Below are 17,781 nucleotides of genomic sequence, written 5' to 3'. Positions count from 1 at the left end.
AATTTTTCTCTTTGAGTTTTGTATTAACAAGGCACATGGTCAAAACTTCATTCCATTGTACAATTACCTATTCACATTCAATTTATGCCAGTAGATTTTAATTTTTAGTTTTTGCACTTCAAGCTGTGGGGTGTCATTTTGACTGTCTGATGTCTCCGTCTCCTTTGCAAACAAAGATATTTTTGAAACTGTCTGTGCAGATTCTGACTCATGAGATCTCTTTTCAGCTGGTATTGTGTGCCAGGTCTTTATTTCACATCAGCGCGAAAGTGTTTTTCACATAAATGTATGAATTCACTCGTAGTTACGGTTAATTTTTTGCGCCGGTCGGACCGATATTTTGTGTGTGCATCATTTTCAGGAACTGGAAATTGCAGGAGTAATCAGCCCTGGACTCTTGCCAAACCCAGCTTAATTCCAAGGGAGCACTGAAAGAGGCATAATCATAACGTCTCATTCGAGAAGAAGAACTGGAGGCAAATCAGTGTACAACTCGGCTGTTTTATTTCATATGAAAATCAACTTAGATTTTTTTTTCCTGGCTACTGTTGTAAGAATTATGAAGTTAAAGATCAAAGCGTGGAGAATTACAGTATTTGAATACTGGATTGAGAGTAGTATTTATTTGATTGGCGAGATCTTTCTGTGATTATAAATAAGAAAATTTCCTAGTTTGCGTTTATCTTGTGCGCCAAGAGGAGACCAGACTCCTCTCTTTATTGCCTTTTCCTTTGAAATGTCTGTTTTTACTGTGAATATTCTGTTTGTCAAGGAAATGGCTGTATCTGGCCTAGCTCCACGTGTTGTACACCTCTTCTTTCAACTTTGGTTTCCTCTTCCAAGGGATGAATAAAGAAAGAGAATGGATCCCAGATATTACCACAAAGGTTGTTGAGTTAATAATGAGTAGTTGTCCTTAGAGAAAAAGAGGTTTCTGTTCAGAGCAGATCTGTTCTTAAGAGCCACAAAAGTCAGAGCCAGATGTGTCTGTTCTTTATCTTGCAGCATCTCTTGTTCTGTGAAGTTTAGATTAAAAAAAAAAAAAAAAAAGGAAAAGAAAAGAAAATACTATTTTGATCTATCCGAAGAGGTGAGCTTTAAATCAGGATTTAGGTTCAGATTTAGGCTTAGATTTAAATCAGGAACAAAGTATGAAGCAGAAACTGGTCGTGTTTGGGAGCAGTACATGTCAGAAAATATTTCTTCTGCCAATACTTGGGTAAAAACTGGCTTTAGGGCACCTTATTGTGCCACTGGATGTGTTGCAAGTGCTACAGGGCAATAGGTAGGGTCTACGGGTCTGTCTAGGGTCTGACTTCTATGGGTTTAGGTAAATTACCGTGATGTTGGGCACAGTGGGATGTGTGATATGATAGGCTTGTGACAGACCTGAAAATTGTCACTCCAGCACGTTCAGTAACTCTTACGTTATTTTCCTCATGTTTTAAAGCTTTGGATTTGTAATCCCAGTTTGTTCTTCATTCATGCTCTTTGTTACACCAAGTTGTTCCAAGTAAAATCTTCATGCCAGAAAATGCAAATGTATCTGTATGATCTAATTTGAGTAGCTTGCATCTAAAAGCATCTCAGCCATAAAAAACAATGGTACATATGTATAGCTCTCAGAGAATTTGTGTCATTTTGACTGGTATTTCAAAAAACCAAAAGTTTAATAGCAACTATTAAGTGCTGTCCAGAGAGTATGAAGGCTGAAAGAGGATGGAAGTGGAGAAAACCATCCCTTTTTTCACCCCCCTTTTTTTTTTTTAAACTAGCCTCTACTGTGTTTTAAAAATAAGGTTATAGTTACTGAGAGTAAGCATTTTGAAAACAAAGGGAATGGATTTTTCCCAGGCACCTCCAAGGTCCCAGTGCGCAGGTTGCCTCCAGTCTTTCTGTAGTGCAATGAAGATGATACAAAAGAGATCTTGAAAAGAAAGGCTAAAACTCATCGTTTTTGCGCTTGCTAATAATCACGTACTGGGAAGAATAATTCTTCTGGTTTGTTGTCACTTCCTTCTTCAACACACGCCGTCTCCTGCGAGCTCCATGGGCTATAAATTGCTTTTCTGCGTCACCCTTGGTCCCCCCAGCTGACACCTCCTCCACAAGCTGGGGAGAGAATCGGCTCCTTGTACCTCTCTCTACGTGGGCCGTAGTTGGTACCTTTTTCCTCTCGGCTCGTTGACCAGGTTATTGTACCTCCTTATTTCTCTGCTGGTAGAAGCTGGACTCTTTAAATAGTTCAGGAGTGATTTGCAGACTTGAAAGAACGTTTATTTTTTTCCAACTAACCATTGGGCCCCTTGAAAAGTACGGCTTGAAAGGGAACCCCAGGGAAAGACACAGTCTTCTTCTGAAATAAGTAGCTTCCTCCAGAAGCAAAATGCAATAACATTACTCGATATAACAAAGTAACCTCTTCGAATTTGGAGTGTCTTATTCCTTACGTTTAGAATTTTCAGCTTGTTTTACTGATTTTGAGTTCACAGTGTCTACTGAAGTAGTAATTTCTTCTTCAGGCTTGTTTTTGTTTTAGTGTAAAAATGTTAATTGTGTCATTTTGGTTATAAAACTGCATCTCAAAGTCCAAATTTATGTAACATCAAGTAAAATGTTGCTCGAAACTGAGGCGTATGGGCTGAGCAGTTGGTCTGCAATGTCAAATTTTATTAAGAATTACTGAGCCTTTAGATGAGTGATGTATTTGCATCCAAATTTCTTTCCTGTTGCTACCAAGATGGCATTATCTGGGTTGTGCATGTTTTCTCCTTAAAACCATCACATTCATGATAACACTGCACATTTTATAAACAATGTCTCCCAAATGCACTACAAGAAATTGCTTTTCTGCTGCTCCCATTCCTGTTTCTGGGCTTTTTGGACTCTATTGTCTAGTTAGAAACAATGGGAGTATTTGGGAGTAATACCATCTATACCATGCATAGAGATAATGTGATTTACTTGTAGCTGGTGGAAAATACTGGCTTCCAACAGAAAGGATAATGTGCTTGTGTCTGTTGGGTCATCTCTTTGTGGCAGCAAGTGTTTCCCATGGGTGTCAGGCTATATCCAGTTATATATATCCTCCCCAGATGCAGCTTGTTCTGTCCGAAAAGTGGCAAAAGTTGATAAATACATACTGTATATATATACAAACACACATATATAATACAATATATTGATTACAAGAATGTGGTAGTTTGTAATATGAAATTGGGATTGAAAAAAATTCATAACAAACATCAAGTTGAAAAAACCTCCCGAAGTGGCATGTGAAGTAAGGAGGAAAGTGAGAATAAACGAAAAAATTTGTATTTGTTAGTGGCTTTCCTAGAAGTGAATCAACTTGCCAAAGGTTACGTGGCCACCAAGTGACAGCAGAAGGCTGAGCCCAGGAGTGTTTAGCCCCCTGTACAAAGCACGAAATCATGAAGGTGCAGAGGGAGTTTGTGGAAACCCAAACATATGCCCGAGCCAAGTAAGAGGAAATAGCCTGTGGTTTTTAAGAAATACAAGATTATTTTCCCTGCCACTCACTAGCTGTTAGAAGCGTGTGCCTTGCTCACGGTTGAAAGCTGGAATGGATTGAAAAATGTAAGGACTTGGCTGGCCTCTGGGCGTACATGTATATATCTATATATAAAGTGTAAGAATTGCTACCAGGCTGTGGGAACATCTGGAAGACGAAGAGCAGGAAACTTCTGTTTCTTGTAACTCACAAACTGAGCCCCCTGTTTTCCTTGAGTGTCGCAGATTGAGGGGTTTACTTTGTCTAGTGATGGTGCATTGCAATAGTTGGAATAAGTGGTGGAGCCTTTTGTTGTTTATTCCATTCAGCATTAAAACAGTCCACTTTGTCACCAGTGAGGAGTGTGATAGAGCTAGGGAATGGCAGTGGCTGATAAGTACGGTTGGGAAAATAAGCAACTGGTTACAAATCTATAATCTTAAGGCTGCATTCTTTGTATTTACAAAATTAAGGACACAAGAAAACATGTGAGCTCATTTTTCCACAATAATATTAAGGAATCCTATTTCATTGAATATGGTTATTTCTTTGTGTTGGTATTTTCCACTGGCATGTTCTGCCTGAGGGGCTTTGAGGGGGTGAGTGGGTAGTGTTTACTTTTTTTCCCCTTTTTTTTTTAAAGAGAGAAAAAGCCTATAGCAGGTGGAAACTAATGTAATCTGCTGTCAGATGAGATCTTCATAAGCCAAGTTGATACAGCACTGAAAACCCTACTTGTATTTGTTCGGGATAACGAATGCGGAAGGGGCCAACATTTAATTATCCACAATGTATTATATTATTTCAGTAACTATCGAACTTCAGCTCGTAACTCAGTACAACTCCAAAACAAAAGGTGGGACAGTGCGATATTCTGGAGTGTATGAACATCGCTGTGCTGCGAATCTGGGGTGCCAGCAGCAGCTGACCCACTTCTCTCCCCTGAAAGGGAAGGGTCCTTAAATGCACTATTTCCTTCTTATGGGAGTAGTAGGTCTGTGAAATAAAAATAGTTACTTGGGAAATGAAAGGTGGGAGCAGAACACAGAAAAAAACGCCGTGCTCTGTCCTTCTGCGTTGTACCTTGTGTCTGAACTTCACATTAGCACACATCAATTTGTCAAAGGCTCTCTAGTGTCTGGCACTAGGCTTATTTATTTATTTATGCTTTTTATTTTGAATGCCTTCCAAAGAAAGAGCTAAAAAAAAAAAAAAAAAAAAAAAAGTAGTCCTTTTATTAAACCCAGGAAAAGAGCAGTAGAGTTGATGTTTCCCTTGTATGCTTGGGGAGATTCCATGTAGTCCCCAGCAGAATTCTTTCTGTTTGGATAGGTGCTTCTAAAATTTCTCAGCAGCCTGAGATAATAATAAACTTCAAGCAATATTGAGTTACTAAAACCAGGGAGTCAATTCCTCCGTGTATAACTGCTAATTTGCCCAGGAAAACAGTGCTCGTTTTACGGGGAATCATTATTCTGAGTTTAGAGCCGTTTTCATGTTTAAGTTTATTCCCGGTTTTATGTTGACCGAGTTTAATTGGTAGATTCAAAACAAGTATAGCAAATAAAATCTGCTGATCATTTAACCAAGGGATAAAGGCGTGATGAAATGTCTCAACTGTTCCCTTGCAGGACCAGCTGAAGCAGTGCTTCTCCAGACAGCCCGCGGGAGCCAAGGACACAGACACGTTGGTGCGGGAGCCTGACAGCCAGTACGGCACCTGGAACGAGCAGCGGCACAGTGGGGACAGGTACGGGCGAGCAGCGTCCCCTCTGCCACCCGGCAGGCTTTTCCTTACCCGAGTCATGACAAGAAACCGTTGCTTTGTGTATATGTACACATGTATGGGGTTTTTTTTAAAGTCGCACACTCATTCTCAATGACTCTACAATTTCTTTAGTCTAGAATGAAGAAATATTTCTGTAATATTTGCAAATTAACCTTGCAATAAGGCTTGAAACTCAAACTCCATTCTCTAGTGAGAATGCAGCATCACCACTTTCATAAGCAATGACAAAACCAGCTTGGACTGGAATAGATTTAACAAGTCCACTGGTACACGAAACGTAAGTTAGATGTTTTTTTGTAGTGCTAAAATGGTAGAAAGAAGATATGGAAAAAACACTTTTTCTCAATAGATACACCAAATGGCTTTGGCTAGATTAACATAGCTAGTAAAAACCTTTTTTAATGCTTTGTATTTACATGTTGTAACTACAATTAGAAATGTACATTTTCACGTTTAGAAGGCGGTTACCTGCTTGTGTGCTACGTGTCTCTGATGGGTAGAACTAGGGTTTCTAGGGAGATGTTTCTAAAATTGTCTGATTTTTCTCACTCTCAGGTAGGTGAGGAAGTGTCTGATTATGATTAGACAGGGTACGTTAACAGTTTTGGGGGTTGTTTTATTTTTATTTTTTTGGTAAATTTGGTCTCTACCATATCAATTAGCACAGCTTTTAAGGCAATGTTACGAGAAAAGCTGAATGACAAAATCTGTTTGAAATGGGTGCTCTGAACACCAGGCACTTGCTCCGACAGCGGGATGAGCGTGGTCACCTTTTCACGTGTCCTGATAAACCTCGGGGTACGATCTCCACGTCTCAATAACCCTGAAACATTATAGTGTGGTGAAGTGGAGGATGAAATGGAGCATCAGTTGAATGAGAGATAGTATTACCGATGCTTTTCTGTTATTAAAACGATTTAATGGAATAAACCTAGAGCACTCAAGTGTGAGGCTTTATATAATTTACACCTGTTGTGTAAATTATAGCTTGATCTACACCTACAATATCCGATCTGCTCAGTCTAGTGTGAAAATAGCATTTTATCTGGTTGTTTTATTGCTATACTTGTTGAGATCTTATAGCAGACATCAATGTCAATTATGTTTGGTGTGTTCTACACTTAAGAACTGTGCGTTATAAATATTTTATTGCTTATAAAATCAGGGTAGCTTTCAGCCTGAAGTTCAGCGAGCTAAGTGACAAGCCAACAGCATCATCCAAGCCTTCTGTAAAATTAACTTTGATTTCAGTCTGTTATAGACATTTTTGGAAATTGGTTTCCTAACAAAGGTACTTGACTCTGCTCCGACATGGGCAGCATTTGAATCCTACTTCAAACCTGGAGGATTCTTCCTGGTTAGAAAAGCTCCATCAAAAAAATTATGGTTTATTGAAGTATTGAGCTCAATCCTGGAATTTTGTTTCCGGTGTAAGAAATGTTTAGTTTTTTTCTTTTTTTTCAGTGTAATGAAGACAGCCTAGTGAGTTCTCATCATTTTGCCACACCTTTGTTCTGCTATAGCTCGACTCCTGTTCATTGTGGGGGAATTGCTGGTATATTAAGTCAGGCACTTGTAGAGCAATGAGAGTCACGTACTTTTAAATATTAAATTTATAATGGGAATCTTCCTGGAATATACTGAAGCTGCATTTTGTTTGCAGTTTATTTTTCATGAGCTCGAAGCCAGGCCAAGTGCAGGCGCTCTCCTCCTGCTGCCGTGGCTGATTCCGGCACATCTCTGCGTCCGGCCGCTGCAGAGGTGGTCCTCGTCTCCTCTGCCGGGCCCGGGGGCAGGCACTTCCCGGAGACTTTGATAATCCAGCTTTCCTGTTTTGCCTAGCTCCCTTCCCTTAGACTCTATCTCACCAGCCACACTGCCTGTGGGGTTACATTCCTCCTGCCCCCCCGAAACACCCTCCTGGCTGAGGGAGAGACCCCAGGGGGAAGAGGCACCCTGAGTCCTTACCCGCATCCGGGGAGCGCACAGGGAACACCGGGATGGGGACACACACAACAATATCCCCAGCTACTGCTGTTGTGTGGGAGGAACTTCCAGTTTCTGGTGTTTTCCGGTATTTGAGTCGTGAAGCGATTATTTTAGCCTGTTTAGGAGTGTTTCATTAAAGCATCTGTGAATGAATTCATTTTCTCTGAGAGAGGAAGAGAATTTTAAAATAAAAAGCCATGACTGCATGGCAACAGGATAAATGTGGCTCTTTTGCTAGACAAGCTTCTAGGAAGGTGGAGGAAGGATCGCTTTCAGCTAGAAGTTCATCAATGCTGGAATAAGCATGAGGGGCTGCTCGTGGCTGGTTGCAGTGGGCTTTGGCAAATAACTTCTTAGAATGGAAAGAGAGTTTAATTTGGAGGCGTAAATTAGATTTTTTTTTTTTTTTTCTTAGCTTATCTGAAAAATTTTATTTTTATGTTTCCCTCAAGTGCTTTAGTAAGCTTTTCCAAATTGACATCATGGAAAATTCTTACTTTTAGATCAGAACAATCTTCATAAGGAAAAATAGTTCCCTTTTACAGAAAAGGACCTGTGTTTTTAGGTGCTGGATCTGTGCAGCACCTGGATCTGTACAGCGCTGACTTCATAACATTTTAGCTATCTGTTTCTTCAAAACCTTGAAGCTTGGCTACAACAAAGTTTTAGAAGAGAAAACCCACTATAGGGTATTGGCTACCTGTAATAGATGGGAATCACAGTTACAGAATATAAAAGGGCATTTTTAAATAGACATTATTTCTTGTGTGATGCCTCAGGTAGTGAGAGAGTAGGGAGAGATGCCTTTCAATTCTAACTCTACAGCAGCATAAAAAGCAGGATTTTCTGACTCCTGATTTCTTATGCTGAAGCAACACATTCTTTATGGCCTCTTAGCACAGTCTTGCTGAAATGATTTAAATTCAGTTGCAATTGAAATTGAAGATTGCATATTTGTGATAATTCTGGTGATATTTGTGAGCACTATGCCAAGGATAATTTTTCAGAGAAGCAAGTGTCTGTAGATGACACCTGTTGAACATTGTTGGTAGCTTATGGATACGCTTATAAAACTTGAAATCTTAATGAAGTAATAGAAAAAGATGCATAATACATCTCAGTAATGAGGACTGAAAACATGTTTTAAATTCCAATATTTGACCGTTATTCTGAAGGGAATTTTCCCCCTAATTTGCTGTTGAGATGGAAAGAATCCACTGGGCATCACAAAGTGTTTGTACTCAAGTCATCCTTGCCACGTTTGGTGATTAACTGTGCCACAGTGTTCAGTGCGTAATGAGGCTGTAATTGTGCAAGAACTCCCAAGCAGAATCCATTAGAAAGGTTTGTGCATTGGAAACCACCGATCGGTGGAAATTCGTCTGTATTTCCATCATTGCAACCTCCCAAATATTTCCATTTGAGAAACTGCACTGAGTTGCATTAGCTGAAGTCCTGGGATGTAGAAGGGAAGAGGCTTTCTGGAGATATGCAAATCAGACAGGATGCCTTTAATATACATTTTAATTTCCGTGAAAGGTGATAAGTCAGCAGATTGTCTTTCGTCTCCGCATTCTTCCATATTCTAGTGGATCTAAAGCCTAACGCTGCAGAGACCGTGTAATCATTCGAAGCAAAAATACTAGACAAAACCTTCCCCCTGGAGCTCATTAGTACCATTTCTTAATTATCCTGGGGCCCAGTGCTGAAGGAGGGAAGAGGCATTCTCTCTACTGGTGTGCTGGAAAAACCCCCTGTGCGGTGTTGGCTCTGCCAGACTGGAAATTATATCATGTACTGCAGCTTGATAGAAAGCTGTTATTCAGCAGTAGACTCGAGTGTTTTCCTCCCGAGATTGCTATCGCCGTGGATTGTACCAAATACTGTCTATTGTTTAAAAAATGTACATATATTTGTACATAAATGTTCAGGTATTTTTTGGTTTTTGACAGTTTTCATAGGTATTTGCTCAAGAAAAGGTGCTTAGTAAAAAAAGACTCTTGTTTAGCAGAGGGAAAAAAAAAACCCAAACTCCTTTAAATACTTCAGGTTTTGTCTTTTAAACTAAATGCTCCTAAAATTAGAAGCAGGACAGCCCTATTTTTACTGACAGTAGAGTCTTACTGTGTTTCCTACCATCTCCTGCTGCTTAAAGGAATACTGCAATCTATGTGATGAAGGGAGACACAGCCTACAGTCCTGACACCACAACTCACTTCTGTTAGTCTAGGCAAAGGGAGAAGATTTCTAGGGATACACCGGGAGCATTGCAGCACTGGGGTTGCACGGTCCCCCCGGGCACCCCAAAAAGCCTCTGCTGTAGAGCCCTGCCTTAGGGTGCCACCTGCTGCCCACCTCTGCCTTCAGCTTCTCCTTGCGTCCTGGGAAGAAAAATATGGATGGATGACTGGATGGACGGATGGGCGGGCAGCTCTCTCAAAAGAGACCCTGAGATACAAGAGAAGGAAGTGTCGCTTCTGTCTGATCGCGTTGTGGCTTAAACGCTGCTGAACTTCCCAGTAGCATCTGATCCACCTAAACTAGCCCTGTCCTCTCTCCTTTTTCACATCTTGGCAATTATGGTTCACTGGGTTACTGTCGCTTGTGTTCCGTGTCACTTAAGGACCAAAATTAGAGGCGATAAGAGAAACAAAATCTAATACAGCTCCAGTGGAGGAGCTGCTGATCTGGGGCTAGCACCAACAGAGATGCTCCTTTCTGTCAGAACACAAGGGATGCCGCTAAAAAAAAATCTAAAAATTGCATCCCAAAATATTTAAATCCTTTGCTGAAGATGCTTCAGTTGTCTTCAAGTCATGTAAAATGGGAATTACTCACACCTGCTGCTTGCCATGCACGGGGCACATACCGTGCTGTAGGAGCTGCTGTGGTGGCTGCGGCCATTCCCAACACACTCCTGTTTTCTTCAGGTCCGGATGTGAATACACAGCCTTGTCAGGATTTCAGGAAAAAGTGTGCAAACAATTTTTATCTACCATATATATAAAAATACAAATATATAAGATATAATAATAAATTAATAATAGGCGAATGTAAATTAAATTAGAATAAATATGATATAAATATACTTGTGTGTCTATATATATATTTATATATAAATATATATATATATATATATTTATAAAAAAAAAGTGCCTTCCTAGGGAAAAGATGGGAACAGGAACAACAGAGGTGTTTGTAAGGTGTGCTCATGAACGGGTTGCAAGTAGCTTGTAGTGTCCTGCAGGAATTCACTTAGAGTAAAAGAGTATTTATTGGTTTGCATTTAAAAGGATGTATATGTATTTAAGATGGTTTTGGATGATCAAGGAGGAGGATCTTTTAACAGTTACTCATTGCCTGAAGGCTGCAAACGTGGTATTACCCTTCACAATGTTTCAAAATGCCAAAGTGTAAGGTTTGCTGCTGTTATATAGCAAATGGGCAAATTTAAGCAGCTTTTAATCAGCTTTCTATTTCTCTGGTCTCGTTTGCGTATATACGTTTGAAGGGGCCTTTGTGCTGGGGAAAAGAAACCCCAAGCAATAAAAGCATAATACAGTCAAATTATTATAGTTTATCTGCATAAATCCAAGTGGGTAAAAAGCTGTGGAAATAAAAGTGATTCACACCTTTGTTGCTGGTACCTGCTGCCTCCGAAGATGCCTTTGTTACTGGTAGCCATAATTCCAGTTCTGCCTTTGTTAATCATCTGCTGAGTAGCCGTGATCCAAACTCTCCCTGCATATTTGTTTGCCCCGGAGTCTCTAGATTTCGTTTTCTTAATTTGCAGCTTTGTGCCCGAATCTCCTTCCTCGGAAAATGATATCATTTCGACGAGAAAGCAACCTCCAAGCAGCCACCCGTCTTCACTGTCCTCTCAAACAGAACCGGCCTCCCTGGTTGATCACCATGACTTCTCAAAAGACCAAAGGAGCACAAGTTTGGACCGTTCCAGCACTGACATGGACTCTACTGATGGGACTGATTTACCGCCTCCGGGAGACACCTACCCTGATGAAAAGACCACAGATTTCTCTTTCATTGATGTAAGTTACCAGAATGGGAAGCAGAAGTTCTCCTTCTGTGTTACCTATATTGTTAGCACGAAGTTGTATCTTCTGGAAACTTTGCACTCAAATCTTCCTCCGCCTTTTCTTTATCACTTTGAATTTTCCCAGCTGACTTCCTGCCTGAAAAGTTTAAAATCAAAGCTACGAAGGTCTTTTAGTTCCTGTAATGACTCCAGAAAACCTATTGGCTCCTGACAACGTCTGCCAGTGGCCTAAGAAAGTTGCTCTTTCTCTTCCCGCTCCTCAGCGAGTGGTATCAGAAGAGTTAAATGTCTCTGTGAACATTGGAAACATAGTTAAATAACACAAATAGCCAGTGACTGCTGTGCTATAAGCCATGCGGATTCAAGGCTATAAAGATATTTACTAATATTTTCTTATTTACAATTGGTCTTTTTCTGTAGTAGCTTACAATTGCATTATACAGGATTTTTTTTCATATGTAAGAATCTTGCAGTCAGCATAAGATCCGTAATTTCTGGCCATACACAGATGAGATTTAGTGTTCTCCGAAAGCACTAACACGACTGTAGTTTTTCAGTGTAGCGTCTAGGAAGTACAGTTTTTTCTTTAGTAAGAGTTGGTGCACCTTCTTTTTTAATAATTATTATATAATATTTAATGGCAGATATGTTGGCAAGTGCAAAATTCCCAACTTAAGTTGCTGGTGCAGCTGGTAGGAAGGTCTCGGATACACTGTGTTGCCTGTCAAAGTGCCGTAACGCCTTCTGAATGCTCTGTAAGATGTGGGAAGGACGCAGGCAGGTTTGTGCTGGAGACAGCGTGCTCTGGTGCCGCAGAATCGACTGTTAAAATCACAGCCGCTTCCTGCGTGGGCTGTTGGAAAGTGCCTCCAGCCAGCTCCCTGCTCCGCTGGTCTTGGATCCACGGGGAACTGCAGAAACCTGTGTTTTCCCAAAGCAGGTGCTGCTCTCATCTTCCAACCCACACTAAAACAGAGAGCACCATGTTTGGTGGCCTGTTGCTTTGAGATCCCCAACGGCGTGTGCCTCGGCGGTGCTGTCAGTTAATAATCCTTTGGCAGGACATCCCCAGCGCACTTTTTGCTCTCTGAAGGAAGCGTTAGTAGCTCATTTCAACAAGGATGGCAATTTGTCTTTGTCCATCAGTGGTTCTATGGCTAGTGGAGAAGGTCCTGTGTTGTGCCGTTCCCCGGACAGCCAGAGGTGTCTCTTTTAAAAGATAAATTAAAACATAATAAACATAACATAAACATAACATAAATAACATAACATAAAAAAAAGCATAAATACATAAAGCTTCAAGTACAGCTGGAAACGGGCTCTTTTAATGAGTAGTTTATTCCTGACCTGAAATCTCTTGAAAAGAAACAAACCCACATCTTCCAAAGAAGAGGAGTCTCAGTGATGTTTGCTGATTACGCAAAGTCTCTAACAAGAAGTTGCTTTAAATATATAAATAAATAAATTACAGCCCCTTCTTTTGCTCTGTAAATGTTGTTGCCTTACCATCGTGTACAGAGATGGATAGGTTTGAAATGACCGATCACAGGAATTTTCTGAATGCCCTGACACTTAACCCGCAGTCTCCTTGTTGCTGCTGAGCGGCTTGAAATGTCTGTGGATGGCAACCCAGCAGAACGAGGAAATTGCAGCTCTACTACAAGAGAATTTTGTGTAGTTGCTCTTTTTTTAGATACCAATCTTCTTATTGGCCTTCAGCTGTTACTAGCTGGCAAGGCCTGTATTCTTAAAACACTTCAGCCTTCCAATATCTGACGGGAGCCTACAGGAGAGCCGGAGAGGGACTCTTTGTCAGGAGATGTAGTGACAGGACAAGGGGTAATGGTTTTAAATTGGAAGAGGGGAGATTTAGATTAGATATTAGGAGGAAATTCTTTCCTGTGAGGGTGGTGAGGCACTGGAACAGGTTGCCCAGGGAAGCTGTGGCTGCCCCATCCCTGGAAGTGTTTAAGGCCAGGCTGGATGGGGCTTTGAGCAACCTGCTCTAGTGGAGGTGTCCCTGCCCATGGCAGGGGGGTTGGAACTCGATGATCTTTAAGGTCCCTTCCAACTCTAACCATTCTATGATTCTAGGACCCAAAATCCTATTTATTGCAGTTATTTTTTTACTAATCTAATAATTCATGCAAATCAGACATCCACAGCCAAGAGAGATCAAAGAACCAGCGTTGCACCCAGTTAGCCACTATGTCACATATCCTCATCATAAATTCTCTTCAATACAGTTTTAAGTAACCACAAGAATAATATTCAGCCAAATATATATAGTTTAATTAAACTGAATGGGTTAATGTGTTAAAGTAGGTTGGAAAATCGTTATGGAGGAGATTACTTTTATTTTCAGGCTGGTTGAAAGTAAAGGTTTTGTTTCTTTTTATAGCAAACCACCGTTCTGGACTCCAGCGCGCTGAAAACTCGTGTACAGCTCAGCAAAAAGAGACGCCGTCGGGCTCCTATTTCCCACTCTCTGAGAAGAAGCAGAGGGCTGGAGTTCGAAAACAGATTTTCTCTGACGGAAGAACCAGATAACGCCTGGATGTTTAAAGATTCCACAGGTATCCCTCAACTATCTGAAACAATCAGCTGTAATCAATTTGGTTGTAAGGGCTAAATGGTGTGACACACCTGAAGTAGAATCAAGGTTTAACAGCAGCTTCCTTTTCCAACCTCTGGGTCATCTTCAAAATCTGGTCTTCCCCTCCGTTCCTTGGAGCCTTTGGGGTGAGGGAAGCCACAGTACCCAGACCTATAGAAGACGAGGGCGAAGGAGAACTTCGATGCAATTTCCTTTATCTTCTGGCTGCTGACTTAAGAGAGTTTTGTTTGCTGAGAAAATATTGAGTTTAGAAAATGGTGCAGTTGGCCGCGTTCTCCAGCACATTCTTTATAGCTAAGCCTGTGTGTTATTGATAAGAGCAACTCTTAATTGTTCATATTCTATAGGTGCTCATAAATATTCTTTCTTTGTAGCATCTGTAAGTACTACAGGACCAAAGAGGCCTAGTTAAGGATAAACCAACTTGTCAAATCCGTTCTATTAAAAAAGTCCCCCTCCTGGTCTGTCCTGTTCCTTAGGATGCACTGCGGAAACCCATCGGGCATTGATAATCCATTAATCCATGGCTTAATGCACACACAGATCCATGGTTTAGTACCTGCAGGGCTTTGGTGCAGTGGTGACGTATGCTGGGGATACCCTTTCGATATTCCCTGAGCAGGGGATTACAGGTTTTGCTGCCTGTTCTTTAGAGAGCCTGGTGAAGTTTTTGTAACTGAGGGGCCTTATTAAAAAAATCAGTTTTATGACCTGCCATTTCTGTTTTCCCTTAAAGCCTGTGAATACAGGGAAGAACGTGTGATCAAACTGATCTCTTCTGTAGCCTCCTAATCAATGGAAAGACTGTTAATCTGTGGGGGGGTAGTTTTGGTGCAGGTCTAACAGACCTAAGATATTTTGAGGACTTCCCTTGGTAAGAAATGCTGTACTGGAAGCTGGAGGGTAATTATCAACTGGGGACCTGGGGCACGTAAAGGTGGCCACAGCACTGCATCTTCCCATGTAGCGTGCAGATTTCTGCTACTCAGCCTCATGGAGCAGATTAATTTAGATGGGAAGAGACATCTGAAAATTATCTCACGCTCTGTGATCAACTGAGGTGTTTAGAAGCAGCATTCATTGAATTAGGAGTACCTTCTGCTCCCTCATTTCCATCAGCAAGAAATCTTTCTGTTGCTGAGTACTTAGTATGTTGGTTGGTTTGATCTCTATTGAAGCATTGATCTCGGTCCTCTGGTGTGTTAATATTACTCTTAATACGCTTTTGAGTGGAAGGAGAGATCTAGAACAAGGTACAGGTGAAAAGCGTGCTGACGAATGGGTTTTCTCCCCCTTTTTTTTTTATTTATTAATTAATTAGAGGAGAAGAAAACTATGCAACAGGAGGATTCTGATGAGGAAGAAAAGGTACAGCGTACTACGAGATCGTCTTCTGTACACGCTCAGAGACTTCCCGTGTTTCCGGGAATGGACCACTCTGTTCTCAAGGTGAGCAGGGGCAGAAGACACCAGGCGAGAGCTGGACCGGTTCAGCACCTGCAGCCGCTCTCCAGAGAGGAGCTAGAAAATCCTGCTGAAGATGAGGGTGGTGTTTGTGGGGCGTGGGATGTGCAGAATAAAACCTTGCAGTTATCTTTTTCACTTCTAAGTGTTGGCTAGAAATATGAAGGGATTTGGGGAAAAAAAAATAGCTTTGCAATAGCAAACATTCTTTCAAACTGCATAGGTTTATAAGGAATCCCCGCACTTATTTCAGGCATGCCTTTTTTTGTTTTTATAAATCTGAGTGATTTGTTTTGCATTCTAAAAAAAGTCTGAATTCTGGCTTAAAAAGGAGTCTTTTATTTTTATATTTAGGCCCAACTGCGGAAAAGACAAGAGTCTGAGAGTCCTGGTGAAGTAAGTTCTGCTCAGCTGTTCAAATCCCCTAAACCGCAGCTCGGAACTCCTGGTGGCAGAGTGCTGCCCTCCAGTGCCGAGAAGGAGGAGAGGTGAGAGACTTCACATGCTGATGCTCATTTTTGGTGGAAAAAAACCCCAGTAATGCAAGTAGACTTCCCAAAGCTGTAGGGGAAATTATATATTTATTTTCTGTAATGAATTATCATAATTAAAGAATAAAGAGTTTGGGTTTTTTTTACATCCTAGGTCGGAAGAAAAGTCTCCTCAGTGGCTGATGGAGCTGAAATCAAAGAAGAGACAGAGCCATTATGAGAATCAGGTTTGAAAAGGTACCTTCTGACGGAAAGAGTGCGAAGTGAAAGCATACGCTGATAAAAGCACCCGTAGAAAGGGTTTCCTTAATGTGTCAGTACAACTCTGAACACATAAACATTAAAGCAGACTTCCCATGCTGTGTGCACCCAGGAATGTAAAGGAATTCTGTGTTGAGGCCGAGCAGTTTTTGTAGAAGGGAAGTTTTCATTCCCAGTGATACAGTTTCACTGATTCTCTCTGGATAATTTTATTGTAACGGCACTCTGTGCTGCGATTTCATAGTGTTTCCATCAAGCACGAATGAGCGTGTCACTGGATAACTGAGTGTTGCGCACATTTGGAACACCTTGGTGTACGTTGCAGTGTTGTGGGCAGCTCCTGAGCATTTAGCACGTTAAATAGGACACGACCAAGCTGATGCTACAACAGTAATACTGCATTTGGGGTTTTTTTCCTGTTACTGACACTGAGAGAGGTCTGACTGCTTTTTTGACCATGTCATACCGTTAATTCAATTGCTTCTGTTTCTTTCCTTTCCAGACAGCGATTCTAACTAGAAGAAGATAAAGAAGTTTTAACAGAAGCCTTAACTCATCTGAACCTAAAATTCACATGTCATGTTGCTGCTGTTCGCTTCCTGCCTCAACTGCTATGTGCATGGTGCCTTCCTGTTTTGTGGAGAAAGCTGCTTAATATTCATAGGCAAATACAAAGCTGTATCTTTTCAGATACGGGAAGACGGTGGCTTTAGACCTGGCCTGGAAGAAGAACCGGTGGTTCATAGTCCTGTAAGATTGTAATGTTTTGTCTCGGAGTGCTGCGCGCCGGGAGAGTCCCCTCGCCGTTGAACAAAGACTGCATTTCCGTATCGGTGTTCAGCAACTCAAAAGTATGATTTTTTTTTTTGGTGGTCGACACGTCAGGCGTAAGGCTGGGCTTTGTGTTTGTTTATGAAAATAACAATTTAAATCAAATTTATCTCTTTTTTTTTTTTTTGTGGAAAAAAAATAGTGAGCTCCTATTTAGAATGAAGTTTTGTGGAAGGTGAGAGTGAAAGAACAAATTCTGTTTACTGCCATATTGAAAAAGGAAACTTGATTATTTTTTGTAAAATGTATTTTTGATTGGCTTATATTTACATGTGATCTGCTGACCCAGCAGATGAATATAATTTTTAGATGAACAAAATGTTAACTTTTGTCACTCTTGAAATGGTATATTCTGTGTTTTGTCAGCATGTGGAATAATTGCTTCATTGGAATGTCTTTCCTAAAAAGGATCAAGCAATAATGTCAACCAGTTCTCTTTAAAAAAAAAAAAAAAAAAAAATATGTAAATACTGTTTTTATAACAAAAAAAGGAAGGGAAGAGGGAGGATGTTACACTCATATCAGGGTTCCAGTTAATTGTTGAATGTCACTTTAATAGCAGTTTGGATAGTCCCACTTCATATTTTTATTCGTTAATCTGTAAATACCAGGTTTAAGTTTTTATTTTTATGCTGATTTTGTGGGATAACCTAAATGTGATCTTCAGTTTCTCAGATGATTTACTTTCCTTTTAGTAAGACCGATGTTGTAACAGCGGGATAGAGATCTCACGCGTAACACGGGTGTTACGAATATCACTGGTATCTCCAA

At 40.7% G+C, this 17,781-nt stretch overlaps 1 protein-coding gene across 3 annotated transcripts in view; it reads left to right on the top strand.

Moving 5' to 3' along the window:
- The window catches only part of KIAA1671 (KIAA1671 ortholog), an 87,211-nt gene extending 69,762 nt beyond the window's left edge, over positions 1-17,449 (top strand). For all 3 annotated transcript variants that reach the window (XM_074159834.1, XM_074159835.1, XM_074159836.1), the window contains 7 exons: positions 5,143-5,261; positions 11,083-11,338; positions 13,748-13,922; positions 15,285-15,412; positions 15,782-15,915; positions 16,073-16,155; positions 16,682-17,449. In XM_074159834.1, the coding sequence (XP_074015935.1) occupies positions 5,143-5,261; positions 11,083-11,338; positions 13,748-13,922; positions 15,285-15,412; positions 15,782-15,915; positions 16,073-16,151 (891 nt within the window). In that variant the 3' untranslated portion in view covers positions 16,152-16,155; positions 16,682-17,449. The remainder of the gene's footprint in view (positions 1-5,142; positions 5,262-11,082; positions 11,339-13,747; positions 13,923-15,284; positions 15,413-15,781; positions 15,916-16,072; positions 16,156-16,681) is intronic.
- Positions 17,450-17,781: the final 332 nt, after the last annotated feature.

The sequence above is a fragment of the Numenius arquata genome, chromosome 16 (genome assembly GCF_964106895.1).
Source record: "Numenius arquata chromosome 16, bNumArq3.hap1.1, whole genome shotgun sequence".
Classification (NCBI taxonomy): domain Eukaryota; kingdom Metazoa; phylum Chordata; class Aves; order Charadriiformes; family Scolopacidae; genus Numenius; species Numenius arquata.
The sequence above is the reverse complement of the archived record's forward strand: the minus strand, read 5'-3'. Positions and strand labels throughout refer to the sequence as shown.